This window comes from Megalops cyprinoides, chromosome 5, assembly GCF_013368585.1.
Source record: "Megalops cyprinoides isolate fMegCyp1 chromosome 5, fMegCyp1.pri, whole genome shotgun sequence".
NCBI classification, from domain to species: domain Eukaryota; kingdom Metazoa; phylum Chordata; class Actinopteri; order Elopiformes; family Megalopidae; genus Megalops; species Megalops cyprinoides.
Genome location: NC_050587.1, coordinates 26,514,483 through 26,530,148, shown reverse-complemented (window position 1 = coordinate 26,530,148; position 15,666 = coordinate 26,514,483). Strand labels below are relative to the sequence as shown.

Genomic DNA, 15,666 nt, shown 5'->3' with positions numbered 1-15,666 from the left:
ATTTTGAAAAGCACAAATAGCATATTAGCAAAAACCCGGCCACATTCAGTACTTAAAAGGTTTACATTTCGATTGACTTAATCATTAATCTTTAAGTCATCTGTAACACTTGTCTGTAGCTTTTCACATATGGTCAGCGGAGCAGTGTCAACAACACATTCCTTGGAGGGAAATACGTAGGCACTGTACGTGTTGTTCATTCTTAAACTGCGTCTTCCAAGTATATGTTACTTTTTTGATTAACGAGCATACAGAAATACATCATGCTACCTCTAACATTTTTAGCTTCTCAGCATGTTCCTGGAATGTTAGACAAGAACATTGCCAGAAGAAAAAAATTGTCCCATTTTATTGGCCTTTCCAGAACATTATTTCTAGGTTCTCAGGAACGTTTCCTTGACACTTCCAGAACCAGGATGCGAGACATTGATTCCGTGATAACTACGTCAACTAGGCCACAGGCATTATTTGAAGTTAATTGGTTAACATCAGCTTGAAATCTAAACAGTTACTAGCTGATTAGCTAATTGCCTAGCTCTCACAGTAGGCTAATAGCTAGCTGGTTAACATATTTTTACTAGCTACTTGCTAATAGACAACTTGTTAAAACAGGTTACTTATATCAGAAATCAGACCTTTAAATTGAAAATTAGTGAGCTAACATCAGTTACTGAAAGGTTCAAGTGTGGAACACATCCACCTCACTTGGACCACTTAAGCATCGGCATTGGCTAAATGAAAAAATGTAAATGTAAATGTAAACTTCAGTGACTAGCCAACGTTGGTGTTAGCTAACTACCACCATTTGCCAACCTACCTCTTACATTCATTTAGTTTAGCTAGCTATTGTCTAACTACAATTTCCAATTTCTGGTCATGTCAGTGATAAATGAGTTTAACTTTATAAGTATTTTTTTATCAGTTCACCTACCCCTGACTGTTTTCGAGTAACGAGTTCCCTATGTGGAACTGGTCTACCACCCAAAAATGTTTGAGAATCACCAATCTAATGGTTATTGGATTAATAAATATCATATTTATATCATATCAAATTCTTGCTGAGTTGAACTTTTTGTATTTTTGCAACTGATTTTAAAATATAGCTATTTTTTACACCCTATGTGTTCACATGACGCTTGATGATAAGGATATTGGGGTCAAATTTATTAATATTACGGTCATAAATGTTGTGTCTGCAAAAAACATTCAATACTGTACAGGTGTAGAGTGTGCCATCCCAATAGACCAATGCTACTGAATAAATCTTGAAAAAATTGTGCTATTTATCCCACTGATTCCTAGCTCAACAATTCAATTGCTGAAAATATTTACCCATAGTGTGCTATTATGAAAAAATGTCAAACAAGTCAGAATGTAACATTTGAAAATTTTAATCAGTGCTTACAAAGACATTCACATTGACATTCATATTGTATGAGACTTGGAGAGTCTTTGGCTTCAGAGATTTTTCTTGCATTTATTCCGCTGACTCTTTGGCCTTTAAAAAAATACAAAAAAGTATAAATAAATAATGCTTTACAAGCAGATCTGACAGCATTACTTTCACTTCAAAGTAACATTTATAGGACATACATGTTTATCTTAAATATTATATTTAATCAATAATGATAATGACTTATACGTGGTTTAGGTAAATGAGGGAACTTACTTTGCCAGCATCACGGCTCTTGGCTCTCATCTTGTTGACCTGAGATTCGGCAATGTCTGCACGCTCCTCAGCCTCCTCAAGCTCATGCTGCACCTTTCTGAACTTGGACAGGTGGGTATTGGCTTGTTCCTCCTGTGAAGTAGTCAGACATTCCATCAGTGCTTTGATAGGTCAATTGACTGAAGGTTAGCATGGCTGTAGTTACATGATGTTTTCTCCCAAAAAAAATAATGTTCTAGAAAACAGATGAAAATCCAGCTCACCGCTTCCTCAGCCTGCCTCTTGTAGGCCTTGACCTTCAGCTGCAGCTTGTCCACCAGATCCTGCAGTCTGTTGATGTTCTTCTTGTCCTCCTCAGTCTAAAGGAAGGTTGTAAGGAAAGTTGTTCAGAGGTCCAACACCTGAACATTCTTATCTTAAATATTTTATGAAGATAGTTATCATACCTGGTAGGTGAGCTCCTTGACTCTTCTCTCATATTTACGGACACCTTTAACAGCATCTGCTCCACGTTTCTGCTCACCTTCAACCTCAGACTCCAGCTCACGCACCTTGAGTTCAGAATCAAGATATTAATTCTAAAAAATGTTTATGAAATTAGACAGCACGTCCAAAAGCTAAAGATTACAGTGCAAGAAAACAAAGATTCAAGTGCCATAAGATGAAGACTTAACCGTCTATCATATTTGTGAAAGTACAGTTCTGAATTCCAGGGCAAACACAATCTACCTTACTTACACAGCAAAAATCACATCTTTCTGAATCCCTAAATTACCCCTAAACCCCAACCCCTAGATTTGATAAATATGCCATCTGATGGGTTACCCTTGACTCCAGTTTCTGGAGCTGTTTCTTTCCGCCCTTCATGGCCAGATTCTCAGCCTCATCCAGACGGTGCTGCAGATCCTTGACTGTGATCTCCAGGTTCTTCTTCATCCTCTCCAGGTGAGCACTGGTGTCCTGCTCCTTCTTCAGCTCCTCTGCCATCATGGCCGCCTGGAATTTCACATGGAGTTATCTAAGTCATCATGAACTTGGTTATCTGGAAGAATAACTGACATTAGTTTATGTGGTCTTTAACAACACGTAACAAGTGACTCACATCAGTAATGGCCTTCTTAGCCTTTTCCTCTGCATTTCTTGCTTCCTGGATGGTGTCATCCACTTCACTCTGAAGCTGAACAAAGTCACCTTCCAACTTCTTCTTGGTGTTCAGAAGGCTTGTGTTCTAGGTGAGGGAAAATATAATGATCTTAAAGATGCATTCTACTTTAAGAAAATAAGGTTAAAAAATACACAAAGAAGTCAAATGAACATGCAAAGAAGTGCTTTCTTGTGTTTACCTGGGAGTGCAGCAGACCCACACGCTCGCTGGCGTCCACCAGCTCCTGCTCAGCCACTTTGCGGCCTCTCTCTGTCTGCTCCAGGGCAGCCCTCAGTTCCTCAATCTCAGCCAGCATCAGAGTGTTCCTGCGCTCCACCATGGCAGCCTGCTCCTTCAGATCCTCCTGACTTCTGAGCGCATCATCAAGGTGCAGTTGGGCATCCTAAAATAACATCACGACTCAGACTTAATGGTTCCTCAAGGGATCCTTTGACAGGCCTTTGTCCAAATGATATAGCACCTACTAGCAAAGGTAGGAGCAACTTACCTTCAGCTGTCCCTGAATGTTCCTCAGTTGTTTCTGAGCTTCAGCAGCTTGGCGGTTGGCATGGCTCAGCTGAATCTCCATTTCATTGAGATCTCCCTCCATCTTCTTCTTCACTCTCAGAGCATCGTTCCTGCTCCTGACCTCAGAGTCAAGAGTGCTCTGCATAGATTCGACCACTCTCTGACTGTTCCTCTTAATCTGCTCCATCTCCTCGTCCTTCTCAGCGAGCTTCCTGTCAACCTCACCCTTGATCTGGTTCAGTTCCAGCTGGACACGCAGAATCTTGGACTCTTCATGCTCCAGAGTTCCCTATCAGTGAATTCACAAATGTTATTAACTTACAGAACAAGTACACCTTTAAATCATATGCAATTTTTAAAATGGCAGACAGAATTTTAATGTAAGCATTTAATGAAGCAGACAAATTAAATTTAAAACATTATTAAAAAGTAATAGAATCAATTGTTTAATACACCAAGATATGCGTAAGTAGAATAAGTAGTAGTAGTAGTAGTTTCAGTCTGGTTATGAAGTATACCTCTGCCTCTTCCAGTGCAGTCTGGATCTCTGCCTTCTCAGTCTCCACAGTCTTCTTAGCCTTCTCCAGTTCATGAATGGCTTTTCCTGACTCACCAATCTGTTCAGTCAGGTCTGCAATCTCCTCTGCAGAAACAAAGAATAAAACTGCTGTAGAATATCTCTAACTACAGTTGTAGTTAGATAGTCAGATATTGACAACCTTAAAACTAAAATATACAATATATGTGAATGCTAAATTAAAAGAAATGTTTTGCAGCATAATTTCTGGGATTGGTCTGTGTAGTTAATATTCAGGTAAATCCAGATCCACATTTTTTAGAAGATTTGTCTTGATTTTAGTGTTTTCAGGTACCCTTAAGTTTGGTACAAGTATATAGAGAAATATGCTCAAATGCAAAATCGATTCCCTAAGTCATGTATTGAATATGTTTGCCATAGTGTGTATTTTTTATTTTTATTTGTGCTTCTATTAAAAAACTGAATATATTTAAGATCTGAACCATCAGTCAGACAATTCGCCAACATGTTGCTTCAGACATACGCTGCAAGTTCTTGTTCTCTCGCTTCAGGGTCTCCAGCTGATCCAGAGCTTCTTCATAAGAGTTCTTCATCTTGAACAGCTCAGTGCTGAGAGTACGGGCTTCTTTCTGAGCACCTTCAAGCTCTGCTTGGCCTTCCTCAAACTTCTGCTTGCACTCTGCCAGAACCTGGAGGAAATATGTTTGTTACTCCTTTCCATCTTTAAAAGGAGTCACAATGTAGAAAATAAAATGAAGCATGTAGAGGTGTATGAAACAGCAGACGTGATGCTGTCATACATAGTGTTGCATTACCTTATCAAAGTTCCTCTGCTTTTTGTCAAGGTTAGCAGCCTGGGCATTTGCTCTCTCCACATCAATCATGAGATCCTCCACTTCACCCTGCAGTCTCTGCTTGGTCTTCTCCAGAGAGGCACACTTGGAGTTGACAGCCTCTATTTGCTCCTCTGCTTCTTGCAGACGCTGAGCCAGCTTTTTCCTGGTTGAAAAGACATTAATTTAAAGTTGCAATACATTTCTGATGCTTGGTCATTCACTAAAATACTGAGTGGATCTGTAGAAATTGTGAAATTACTTGGCCTCCTCCAGCTCCTCAGTACGCTGGATGGCATCAGTTTCATATTTGGTTCTCCACTGAGCCACCTCACTGTTAGCCTTGGACATTCCACGCTGCAGTTCAGCCTTGGCCTCCTGCTCCTCCTCAAACTGCTCCCGCAGCAGATCGCAATCATGGCGGGATGACTGCAAAGCATGGGCCAGGGCGTTCTTGGCCTGTCAAAAATAAAACACATATTAGTGTAAACTTAAGTGACAGAATGATACAGTGGTATATTCTTTATAACTAGTAGAACAGGTCTTGAATATTACCTTAACCTCCTCCTCAATTAGTCTCTTCAGCTCCTCAATTTGTTGAGTGAAAGCTTGTTTGCCTCTTGTGAGCTGAGACACCAGAGATTCCTTCTCTTCAAGCTGGCGACCAAATTCACCTGGATTGACAAAATTTTTAAGTAGAGTTTGAGTTTCAGGACATCAGCTTTCGTAAATACACAACAAAACATCTACAGTGTTGTAAACAGCAGTTAGCAGTTAACAATTCCACAACTTCTCTAGAACTGAATCAAAATGTCAAAGCACTATAAAATGTTACATGACATGAAATATATATTTTCAAATACGTACCATTCTCTGTCAGAAGCCTTGCTTTCTGTCCTCCCATGTCATTTAACTGTCGCACATTCTCATCATTCTTCGTCTTGATTTCACTCAGCTGGTCTTCAAGAGTACGGCACAGCTTCTCCAGATTTGCCTTTAAAACAAAATGCGTTTAATTATTGCTTAATAATTAATAAACCTTTGTTGCATATTTACTTCAATATGGTCAAAACCCATTGAATCACCTTTGTTTTAGCAATAGCTTCCATGTTGCTTGCGAGATCATCAATTTCCATTTTGTATTCGCTCTTCTCCTTCTCCAGCTTCTGCTTGACACGCTGAAGGTTGTCGATCTGTTCTCCCAGTTCCGCCACGCTGTCGGCCTGCTTCTTGCGGAGAGCGGCAGCAGTAGCTTCATGCTGGAGGGTGGATTCCTCCAGGTCACGACGCAGCTTCTGGAACTCAGCTTCACGCTTCTTGTTCATCTCAATCTGAGCAGCAGTGGCACCACCAGCCTCTTCTAGCCTCTCACTGATCTCCTCAAGCTCCCTGGAGAGATCAGCCCTCTGCTTCTCAACCTTGGCCCGAGCAGCACGCTCTGCCTCGATTTCTTCCTCCAGTTCCTCAATTCGAGCCTATGATTGGAAAGGGTTACACTGTAAGTCAACCAATGAAATACGTTCTTCATTTATCATAAATAAAAGGGAGAACACATTATATACCTGAAGCTCCTTAATCTTCTTCTGAAGCTGAGCACCCAAGGATTGTTCATCCTCTATCTTGCTGAGGAGCTGGCTGGTCTCAAAGTCCTTCCTATGAAACAAAAGTAATTTCAGTGATCAGAACCTGTTTCATACTCAGTTCTTGAGAGAATTATTTCACTAAATTCTTTCTTACTTCTTGAGCTTCTCCTCTGACTGCTGCTTGTCATTCTCCAGATCCATTATGGATTCCTGGGCCAGTTTCAGATCACCCTCAAGCTTTCTCTTGGCTCTCTCAAGGTCCATGCGAAGCTTCTTCTCTTGTTCCAGAGACCCTTCAAGCTGAGAAGTTACAATACAGTGAATAATAGTCAGAGTGTAAGCAGTTTGTCATGTGTTACATTCTATACGGCATACTCAAACTCACATCATCCACTTGTTGCTCAAGCTTGGTCTTAGCTTTGGTCAGAGTGTTGACTTTGTCCTCCTCTGCCTGGAGATCATCAAGAGTCTGCTGGTGTGCCTCTTGGAGGGCTTTCTTTTCCTTAGTCAGCTTGGCAATGGCCTCATCCTGAGAGGCCATCTCTTCAGTCAGGTTTTTAACCTACAGTTTGTGAAAAGCAGAATATGTTAATTATACTTGAAAAAGGTGAATTTCCGCCTTTTTTATATTAGACTTTCAGTAACTCAAACCTTGTTTTCTGTGGCATGTTTCTCCTTCTCCACTTTAGCCAAGGTGAGCTCTAAGTCATCAATGTCTTTCTTCAGCTCGGAGCACTCGTCCTCTAGTTTCCTCTTCTTGGCTGTCAGCTCGGCATTGATTTCCTCCTCATCTTCCAGTCTTTCAGACGTCTCTTTGAGTTTTGCTTCAAGCTGGATCTTACTTTTGATGAGCCCCTCGCATCTCTCCTCAGCATCCACAAGACTTTCAGATTCCTGTTTTTATGATGCAGGAACATTCATGATTATCATATGAGAGAACTTTTCTTGATTATATGAATGGAGCATGTTATTTTTAATGGAAATGCATATAAATGCAACCAGATTTACTTCTTGTGCATGTGTGGGTTTACAGTGCAATTGATGTCCTACTCACAGATGCTACTTGGAGCTGCAGATCATTCTTCTCTTGCAGCAGAGAAACCATTTTCTCCTCAAGCTCCTTCTTCCTGGCTTCTGCCTTGGCCAGATCTTCCTTGCATTTGGCAAAGTCCTCCTTCATTTGGGCCATTTCCTTCTCAGCTTCAGCACTCTTCAGAAGTGGCTTGATTTTGAAGTACAGCTTCATCCATGGCCAGTGCTTCACATTCATGAATGAGCGAATGTTGTACTGGATGGTGAAAATGGCCTCCCTGTGTAACAAAAATATGACTGAATGAATTAATATTTTCATGCTGAGAAATAACAGTGGTTGTACAGCCATTGATAGAATGTGTGGAGAGAGGAGTTTGAAAGAAATGGGACCCTTCAAGTTCAGATTTGTCTTGTCTATGTTGATCTGTGCTGATGTGAGGTCTAAAAATTATTACACGAATATGTTATTTGAGCATTTAGATGATCTTCACAGTCATTAACTCTAGAGAGGTATTTGTAATGAACTTCCAGAAATGATCAAAATACTAAAATGAAGTTATCATGGTGATAGTGTAGTCCTATCACTTACCTCCTCTCCATCATCTTCACAAACTCCTTTCTCATGAGGAAACCACGGCACAGAGCCTGAGTCATGGTCACCAGAGTTGCCAGTTTCTCATCTCGCATCTCTTCAAGAGTACCAAGGAGACCAGCTTTGAAGAACACCTGCACAAGTTTCAGATACAGAATTTGTTTCAGTTTTAATTTCTTCTAACTGCTATCTCTGAAACGTCCAATATCTCATTTATATTTCATTTTCATTTTCTTTTTTTACCTTAGTATGTCCAAACTTGTACTGTGTGTGATCCACATCAATGGATCCCAAGAGCTTCTCAGCAGCCTTCTTGTTGTCAATGAACTGTCCTTCTGGGATAACACTGGCATTTAGTACTTTGTACCTATCAATGGTAGATTTAAGATGGAGGAGTGAGACATTTTTGCAAAGGGAGGGGAAAAGACTGGCATGTGTGCATGTGTCAGGAATCTGAATCACCTCTGCTTGAAGTCACCATAGAGGATTCTGCTGGGGAAACCCTTTCTACAGATTCTGATACCTTCCAGCACACCATTACATCTCAGCTGGTGGATGACCAGGAAGTTCTCCATGAGACCTGGAGAGAAATACAGCCATTCACATGACACATTCTGTTGCAGAGTTACAAACAGAGTATGTTCACTGGCTTGGCATGAAAACATAGTCCCTGCTGTATGGCAATATATGGAGTTGTGAGGAGCTCAGGGATTGACAACGGCACTATTTTCTTCCCTGTGAAAACATATAGCTTAGATGGGATTGTTAGTTTTGTATGCAATGGATGCTGCTGATGTCAGGGTTAAAATGAACATATAAATATAAGAATACTGGATTAGTTAATGCTATGAAAATATATTGATAGATTTATTTGAATATGAGCCATCCAAACAGTACCTGGTGTCTTTGATTCATTTGGAATCAAGCAACGCACAAAGTGAGGATGAGTGCTTCTCAAGTTGGTCATCAGCTTGCCCAAGTTCTCCTGTATGGTGAAGGAATATATTTAGTTAATTTTATGTAAAATACTTATAGATTTTGCCTTAACTGTGTTATTACATAATATGAACCTACCCTGAACTGAGAGGACACGGTCTGCATGGAACCACCCTTCTTCTTGCCTCCCTTCTTGCCACCACCGCTGCTCTCTAAATAAGAAATCAATGTACACGTTTGGGGTTTGCGGCTGAGGATCATTGACATGGTTCAACATCAACATAATGTAGTCAAATGGCATTTTATCAGTGGGGAGGAATTTTAACATATTGCTGACAAATATATCAGTAAAACCTATGAGATACATTTCTAATTTTGCATGACCAAGACATTTACCTTCAGCCCCGCCAGCAGATACATACAGAAGAGCTAGCAGTTTGACTGAGGACTTCTGGTACAGCTGTACCACAGAGTCGTTCAGGGGGTCCTTGTTCTTGTCCAGCCAGCCGCAGATGTTGTAGTCCACAGTGCCAGCGTAGTGCACCAGGGAGAAGTGGGCCTCAGCCTTGCCTTTGGCAGGCTTGGGCTTCTGGAAGGCATTGTTCTTGCCAAGATGCTGGTCATACAGTTTGTTCTTGAAGGTAGTGTCGGAAGCCTTAGGGAACATACACTCCTCTTCAAGGATGGAGAAGATGCCCATGGGCTGTTCAGAAAAGACCACAGTGAGAAAACATGCAAAGATAATCACGCTTTACATTTTCCTTTTTCTATTAAAGTAACATTCACTCACCTTCTCAATGAGCTCAATGCAGGCAGCCAAGTCCATACCGAAGTCAATGAACTCCCAGTCAATTCCCTCTTTCTTGTACTCCTCTTGTTCCAGCACAAACATGTGGTGGTTGAAGAACTGTTGCAGTTTCTCATTGGTGAAGTTGATGCACAGCTGTTCCATGCTGTTGAACTTTGAATGGAAACAGTGAAAATTTAAAGACACATAATTCATTGTACATTGTATAGACTATGAGAATCTGCATTTGACTGTCATGCCTTCCAGAATCAATACAAAACAAAGTGTGTTTGGTTCTTTATACTTACATCAAAGATCTCAAAACCAGCAATGTCCAGCACACCAATGAAGAACTGCCTGGGCTGCTTTGTGTCCAGCATCTGGTTAATGCGGATGACCATCCACAAGAACATCCTCTCATAGATAGACTTGGCCAGAGCACTCACGGAATTGTTGACCTAAGAAAATAGCATGGATACATGTAAATGCTTATGTCCATATGCTGATAGGAATTTAACAAGTCATAGAGCTGATGTAGAAAATTTTGTCGGTGTAAGAGAAACCTGTCTCCAGTTATAAAAATCTTACCTGTGGTACAGTCTGCCCCTTGGTGACAAACTCATTTCCGACCTTTACTCTGGGGTAGCACAGAGCCTTCAGCATGTCTGCTGAGTTCAAGCCCAGCAGATAAGCAATTTTGTCAGCCACTGGAAACAAAACATAAAAATATGTGATTCAAGCATGTTGTTCTAAAACCTTTTGGTAGAATAAACCTGGGCAGTCTTTTTAGTCACTTAAAGGGTTTGGCATTTCAGCAATAATACAGTTTTTAAAAGTTTAAGAGTAAATGCAGTGTCTATAGAGTGGTTTCTGTATTTGAAATCAGGCAGAAATACAGTAGCAGATGTAAGGAACAGGGTTTCTACAGAGGTGTTGTTGTCAATTTGTGAAATGTATTACTGATAGAGTGTTAAAATTCAATAGATTGAATAGCTGAATTTCCTTAACCCCCCAGAGTGTGTAGTTATATGCAAAACAGGCAACTTTTCCAAGCAGAGTGTGGACTCACCCTCAGTGCCATCTGGTTCAGCCTGCTCCTCACGCTGCTTCTGCTTGAACTTCATGTTTCCATGATGGATCACAGCACCAGTCAGCTTGTAGATGCCCATTTTCTCCTCTGAACTGAAGCCCAGGATGTCAATGGCAGACTAGAGGACAAAGAAGATGAGATGTCAGACCAGAAAATTAACAGCACTCATAAGCATTGGTCCCAGATGACTTCCTCTGAATCACTCACATCTGTGGCCACCAGCTCCTCCTTGTCATCAATGCTGGCCACACTAATCTGGCCCTGGCTGATCATGGGGAAATCGTAGGGGTTGGTTGTGATGAGCGTCATTTCTGTTAAGAAAAAAAGTAGATTTAAATCACTAAATCTTAATGTTCATTTTCTCATTTCATTATTTTAAAAACAATTTTGTATTATTTATTTAGTGCTTACCAATCAGCTCAGGCTTGTGGTTTGTCATCATCTGATAGAAGATGTGGTAGCCTCTCTCATCTGGAAGCTGGAATGTCACTCTTGACTTTTCCAGCAGATCTGTCCAATAAATTCATTCAAAATCAAATTAACTTTTATTCAAAAAAATCTTGAGAATACAATTCTGATCTAACAGATAGTGAAAGAACTCACAAGTTTCAATGTCAGCACTGGCCAGTTTTCCTGAGGTGCCGAAGTGAATTCTGATGAATTTACCCTATTGCAAACAATCCATGTGTTATTAGAAGTGTCAACCAACATCATTTCTTCAATAGTGCATGTTTTCATTTTAGACTTACAAAGCGAGAGGAGTTGTCATTCCTCACAGTCTTGGCATTGCCGTAAGCTTCCAGCAGGGGGTTAGCAGCAATAATCTGATCCTCCAGAGATCCCTGCAGAGGATGTCAGATAACTTATGCATGTGTCATAGCATGTACACTTCAAATACATGTCTGCATTCCTATAATGCAATCTCTGTAATGTGTCATGTAGTAGTAGTTTTGCTTTTTGAAAGAAACCCAGTTCAGAAGGATCTGACAGAGGGTCACTGTTTCCTACCTGCATTTTGCCAGCAGCTGCAGCTTCTTTCTTTTTGTCACCTGCAACTGCGATTGTCGCAAAGTACTGGATGACACGTTTGGTGTTCACAGTCTTTCCGGCACCAGATTCTCCACTGGGTAGTAAGAAAAGGGAAGGCAGATTAGTCTTCTTTGTTATGGGGCCACAAAGGAAGGAGACATTTGAAAGTTTTTTTGTTTCTAGAAATTAAGGAACTTAATGACAGTACTTACGTAATCAGGACAGACTGGTTTTCTCTATCTGCAAAAAGAAGATAAATCTCAACATGTTTTTTCCATAAAAATCAGTGAATTATGAAAAGTTCACAAAATGAGCAGTGCCTTCTTCAACAGGATCTTACCAGTAAGCATAAACTGATAGGCATTGTCTGAGACAGAGAAGATGTGTGGTGGGGCCTCCATGCGCTTTTTGCCTCTGTATGCTGTCACAACTTCTTGGTCGTACACTGGGAGCCACTTGTAGGGATTTACAGTGACACAGAACAGCCCAGAGTAGGTCTGAAACAGCAAAGGGGACAGAGTTCAGATGACCTCCAGGCACTTCATAGCTAGTGGAATGAAGTTATTCTCTCAGTATTATTGAATATCTTACGTAGATCATCCATGCTGCGTAACGCTCTTTGAGGTTATACAGCACAGAGGCTTCATTGAGGTGGGTCATCATGGCCATGTCCTCAATTTTATCGAACTTGGGGGGGTTCATTGGGCTGACGTCATCCTCCTTAACTGTTACAGTCTGAAACACAACCAGTTAAACCTTAGAAATCATAAAACTCTTGAACATACTATTCACTGAAGCACATTTAAACTTAATGAAGCCAAATGGTTATATTTGTTTCATGGGTGACAGACTTACTGCATCGGTATCGAGCACTTTGACAGAGACTTTGCCCCCCTCTTTGCTCAGGATTGTGCCTTTGAGGTACAGCTCCTTGGTATCGGTCACGTAACAGGCGGTTTTGGCATCGAAAGGCTTGCTTTGTGCCTCGATTCTCTCCTTCTCTGGCTTCCGCAGGTATATGGCAGCCTTGCCATAGATGGCCATCTCCGCGTCCGTACTCATGGTGGCTATTTACTGCAATATTAAAAATTTAGTCAATGCTCAGTTCAGCCAACCTTCAGTCTGCCATCAAATTCCTAAGTCACTTATATTGTGGAACACTTCTCTTTAGTTCATAATGGAAACAAACAATATGTTTTACCTTGTTTACACACCAGGAAGAGATTAGTATTCCAGGACACTGCAAAATGATGCACATTCATGATTTTGATGCACATTCATCATTTTCTTAAATCTATTTATGTTGTTTATTTAAGTGTTATCATCCTATTACAGTACATCCATAGCCTGTCATAATTTCTACAGAGGGTTCTAAAATGCACTCTCCTTTCATATTGGCTGAAAAAATATCTGTTTTGAGTAGTTTTTCTTCTTTGTTCCCTCTTTTTCAAATATAATTATTCATGAATATTCCTAGAAGAATCTCAGTTTAAATATTATGAATTATTGGACCTTTATTATTTCATATTTCCCATCCTTAGAAACCAAAACAAAACAACCGCCAGCAGAAGGACATCTGCACATTATATTTTTCATGCCTTGCTCTGATCAATTGAGTATATTTTACACATATGAAGCTCGCAATACTCATACTTCAGATTTATCTTCACAAGCAGGTTTTTCATAAAAATATAGATGAGACACCATACATTTTCACGGTAAGGCATTTCTTACTGCTCCGTTCAACACAGAATTTGAGTATGTTTGGCTCTGGCAGTATTAGATGAAAAAATACATGGAGCTCACCACAGTCTGGATCCTGATGTTCTTCTCTGCTGTTGTCCCAGCTCTGTGGAGCTCCTTATATTGGTCTCCATCTGCTAGCTAAGCACAAGCTAAATTTGGGCAGCTCAGGTTCAGCCTTAGATTTCTCCAAACTTTGACTCGTTTGAGGCCATGTTTGGATATGTTCACTATAGCAATAGCTGGAGGGTATCGTATTAGATATCTATATCTCTTCTTTGCTTCTCAACACAGTCCCCCCAGAAATCTTTTTATAATTTTAACATGAATTTAATGAGCACAATTGTGAACAAATTCTGATATAGATATCCGTATAATATTAACAATTTACAGTATTTCAATAGCCTTTATGACTGATTTATTTCTTTCATTTGTGTTACAAAATGCAAGTTATAATTTTTTATATATGGAAATACATTCTGAAATTCCATCCTTGAATGCTGAAATGATGCTGACTTCTTGAGGTCATTGTTCTGTCACTCTTCCTACAGAAGCCTTCATTGGTGCATAGTGGGCTATGCTAGCTTGCCTTAGTTGTATAGGCATGTAATGTATATAGTAATGAACATCTTACATTTGGATCCTGTTTGTTTAAAGTTTATGATCCAATTATCACTATATGGTTTTGAAGCATATTGTAGGATAGTTTGTTATCAGAGTGTAGAAATGGAAGATTTTTTCTTAACTTTAACTTCATTTAAAAACTTTACATTGGAATAAATATGTAAACGAAAATAACACTTCCATTGAAATGAACACCAAACATGATGAATCACTTTCAGTGAATTGTTCCTTATTATCAATGAATAAAAAGTATACAGAAAGAAGAAATGACATTGTTTTTTTCTTTTATTGGTTTTGTGTGTATGTGTATGTGTGTGTTTTGACATCCAATAACATCATAATATTCAATATTCGATATATATTCTTTACACTTCTAGAGTTTCTGACAGAAGACATGTTCCAATGATCCTATTTTAGCTGGCTGGTGCTTGTAAATTTTATGGCACTTGTCAAAAAGTTTTACAACTTGACAGCTGGTGCAAATGCCATGTATTTATATTTTGTTTTGAAAAGCTTAAAAGTGGAAATGCACATACACCATAAGCTTTTCCCCTGTAGTCCAAATTGACACATTTTGTATTACAGCCACTGTATAGTAATGCAGAAATTGTTATCTACACTTTCTACATTGCTGTCTGTGTAATAATCAAAGAGGAGTAACCTTTTCATAAGCAAAGGGCAATGTCTTTCTCACCATACTTCTATAATTGCCTGCCATCTGGGGTGAACTTGGAGGTCAGATGCTATCATATATTTTCAGATCCATCAGATTAGAAAACATCCCTTAATAAGCTTTTGGAATTCAAAGGTAGTGACCAATTTTTTATTGTCTCGTTCCATTTCCCAGTGACATTTTGGGGTCCTGCTGGAAAGTAATTTCATTTTAATTTGAACCTGTCTGAAAGAGACTGAAAGGAAGGCTACACATGATATATGGTAATTCCTTGCGGTTTGTCAGTACGGGTGGTAATTGCCAGACGGCTGTTTACGAGCATATGTTGTCCCCTCTTCCTGTCCAACAGGATTCAGCATCAGCTGCCCCTGCTCTAAGCAACCATCACAGAAATAATGTTCAGGCATTTGTTACAATTAGGACCGAATGCTTTTGCTCCATTTGTTTTATCACATGCATTCCTTTTCTCCAAAAGTAGTGCTTTAAGAGCTGGGATAACTAAAACAGGTGCTGTCCCTTGCTATAGCACACTTGTCTTTATTATAGGTCAGCTCTGATTTAAGGCTCCGTTAAGCTTTCACATATCTCCCAACAAACAGTAGTTATTCTATATTCGCTGAAAAAAGGGTGCGTATGACCCAGTCATGTGCAACTGTGTAACTTATAAATTACATTATATTACTGGCATTTAGCAGACGTTCTTATCCAGAGCGACTTACACAGGTTACATTTTTTTCATGTTACCCATTTATACAGCTGGATATTAGCTGAGGCGATTTTGGGTTAAGTACCAAAATATCTATATACACATGGTTTCAAACCACATGGTTAACATTTTTCCCATTGTGGTACCTCAGTCATCTCA

General features: G+C 39.8%; 1 protein-coding gene across 3 annotated transcripts; it reads right to left on the bottom strand.

The window, feature by feature from the left end:
* Nucleotides 1-1,477: 1,477 nt before the first annotated feature.
* LOC118777549 (myosin heavy chain, fast skeletal muscle-like) lies at nucleotides 1,478-12,823 on the bottom strand. 3 transcript variants are annotated; one of them, XM_036528593.1, is made up of 39 exons: nucleotides 12,613-12,823; nucleotides 12,353-12,486; nucleotides 12,102-12,258; nucleotides 11,974-12,001; nucleotides 11,741-11,855; nucleotides 11,482-11,574; nucleotides 11,336-11,399; nucleotides 11,144-11,242; nucleotides 10,940-11,043; nucleotides 10,712-10,850; nucleotides 10,231-10,349; nucleotides 9,951-10,100; nucleotides 9,646-9,816; nucleotides 9,264-9,558; nucleotides 8,994-9,067; nucleotides 8,817-8,904; nucleotides 8,382-8,499; nucleotides 8,163-8,286; nucleotides 7,917-8,053; nucleotides 7,350-7,605; nucleotides 6,947-7,189; nucleotides 6,681-6,857; nucleotides 6,450-6,595; nucleotides 6,275-6,365; nucleotides 5,798-6,187; nucleotides 5,580-5,706; nucleotides 5,268-5,386; nucleotides 4,975-5,171; nucleotides 4,695-4,878; nucleotides 4,403-4,568; nucleotides 3,860-3,984; nucleotides 3,322-3,630; nucleotides 3,013-3,216; nucleotides 2,772-2,897; nucleotides 2,495-2,665; nucleotides 2,116-2,220; nucleotides 1,933-2,028; nucleotides 1,670-1,801; nucleotides 1,478-1,498 (listed from the first exon to the last, which is right to left on the bottom strand). In XM_036528593.1, the coding sequence occupies exons 1-39, from the start codon at nucleotides 12,821-12,823 to the stop codon at nucleotides 1,478-1,480; spliced, it is 5,805 nt and encodes a 1,934-aa protein (XP_036384486.1). The 3 variants fall into 3 exon arrangements, with proteins under 3 accessions (XP_036384486.1, XP_036384485.1, XP_036384487.1); XM_036528592.1 differs by having other exon boundaries at nucleotides 12,353-12,496; nucleotides 12,617-12,823; XM_036528594.1 differs by having other exon boundaries at nucleotides 8,994-9,065; nucleotides 9,274-9,558; nucleotides 12,353-12,496; nucleotides 12,617-12,823.
* Between the last annotated feature and the right edge of the window lie 2,843 nt (nucleotides 12,824-15,666).

Excerpts from the sequence above, each read along its gene's own strand:
- LOC118777549 (XM_036528592.1), bottom strand. The coding sequence starts at position 12,823 with ATGAGTACGGACGCGGAGATGGCCATCTATGGCAAGGCTGCCATATAC. Across the intron at positions 11,575-11,740 it reads CAGCTGCTGGCAAAATGCAG|GGATCTCTGGAGGATCAGAT; the intron begins GTAGGAAACAGT and ends CATCCTCTGCAG. Across the intron at positions 3,631-3,859 it reads CTGCACTGGAAGAGGCAGAG|GGAACTCTGGAGCATGAAGA; the intron begins GTATACTTCATA and ends ATTCACTGATAG.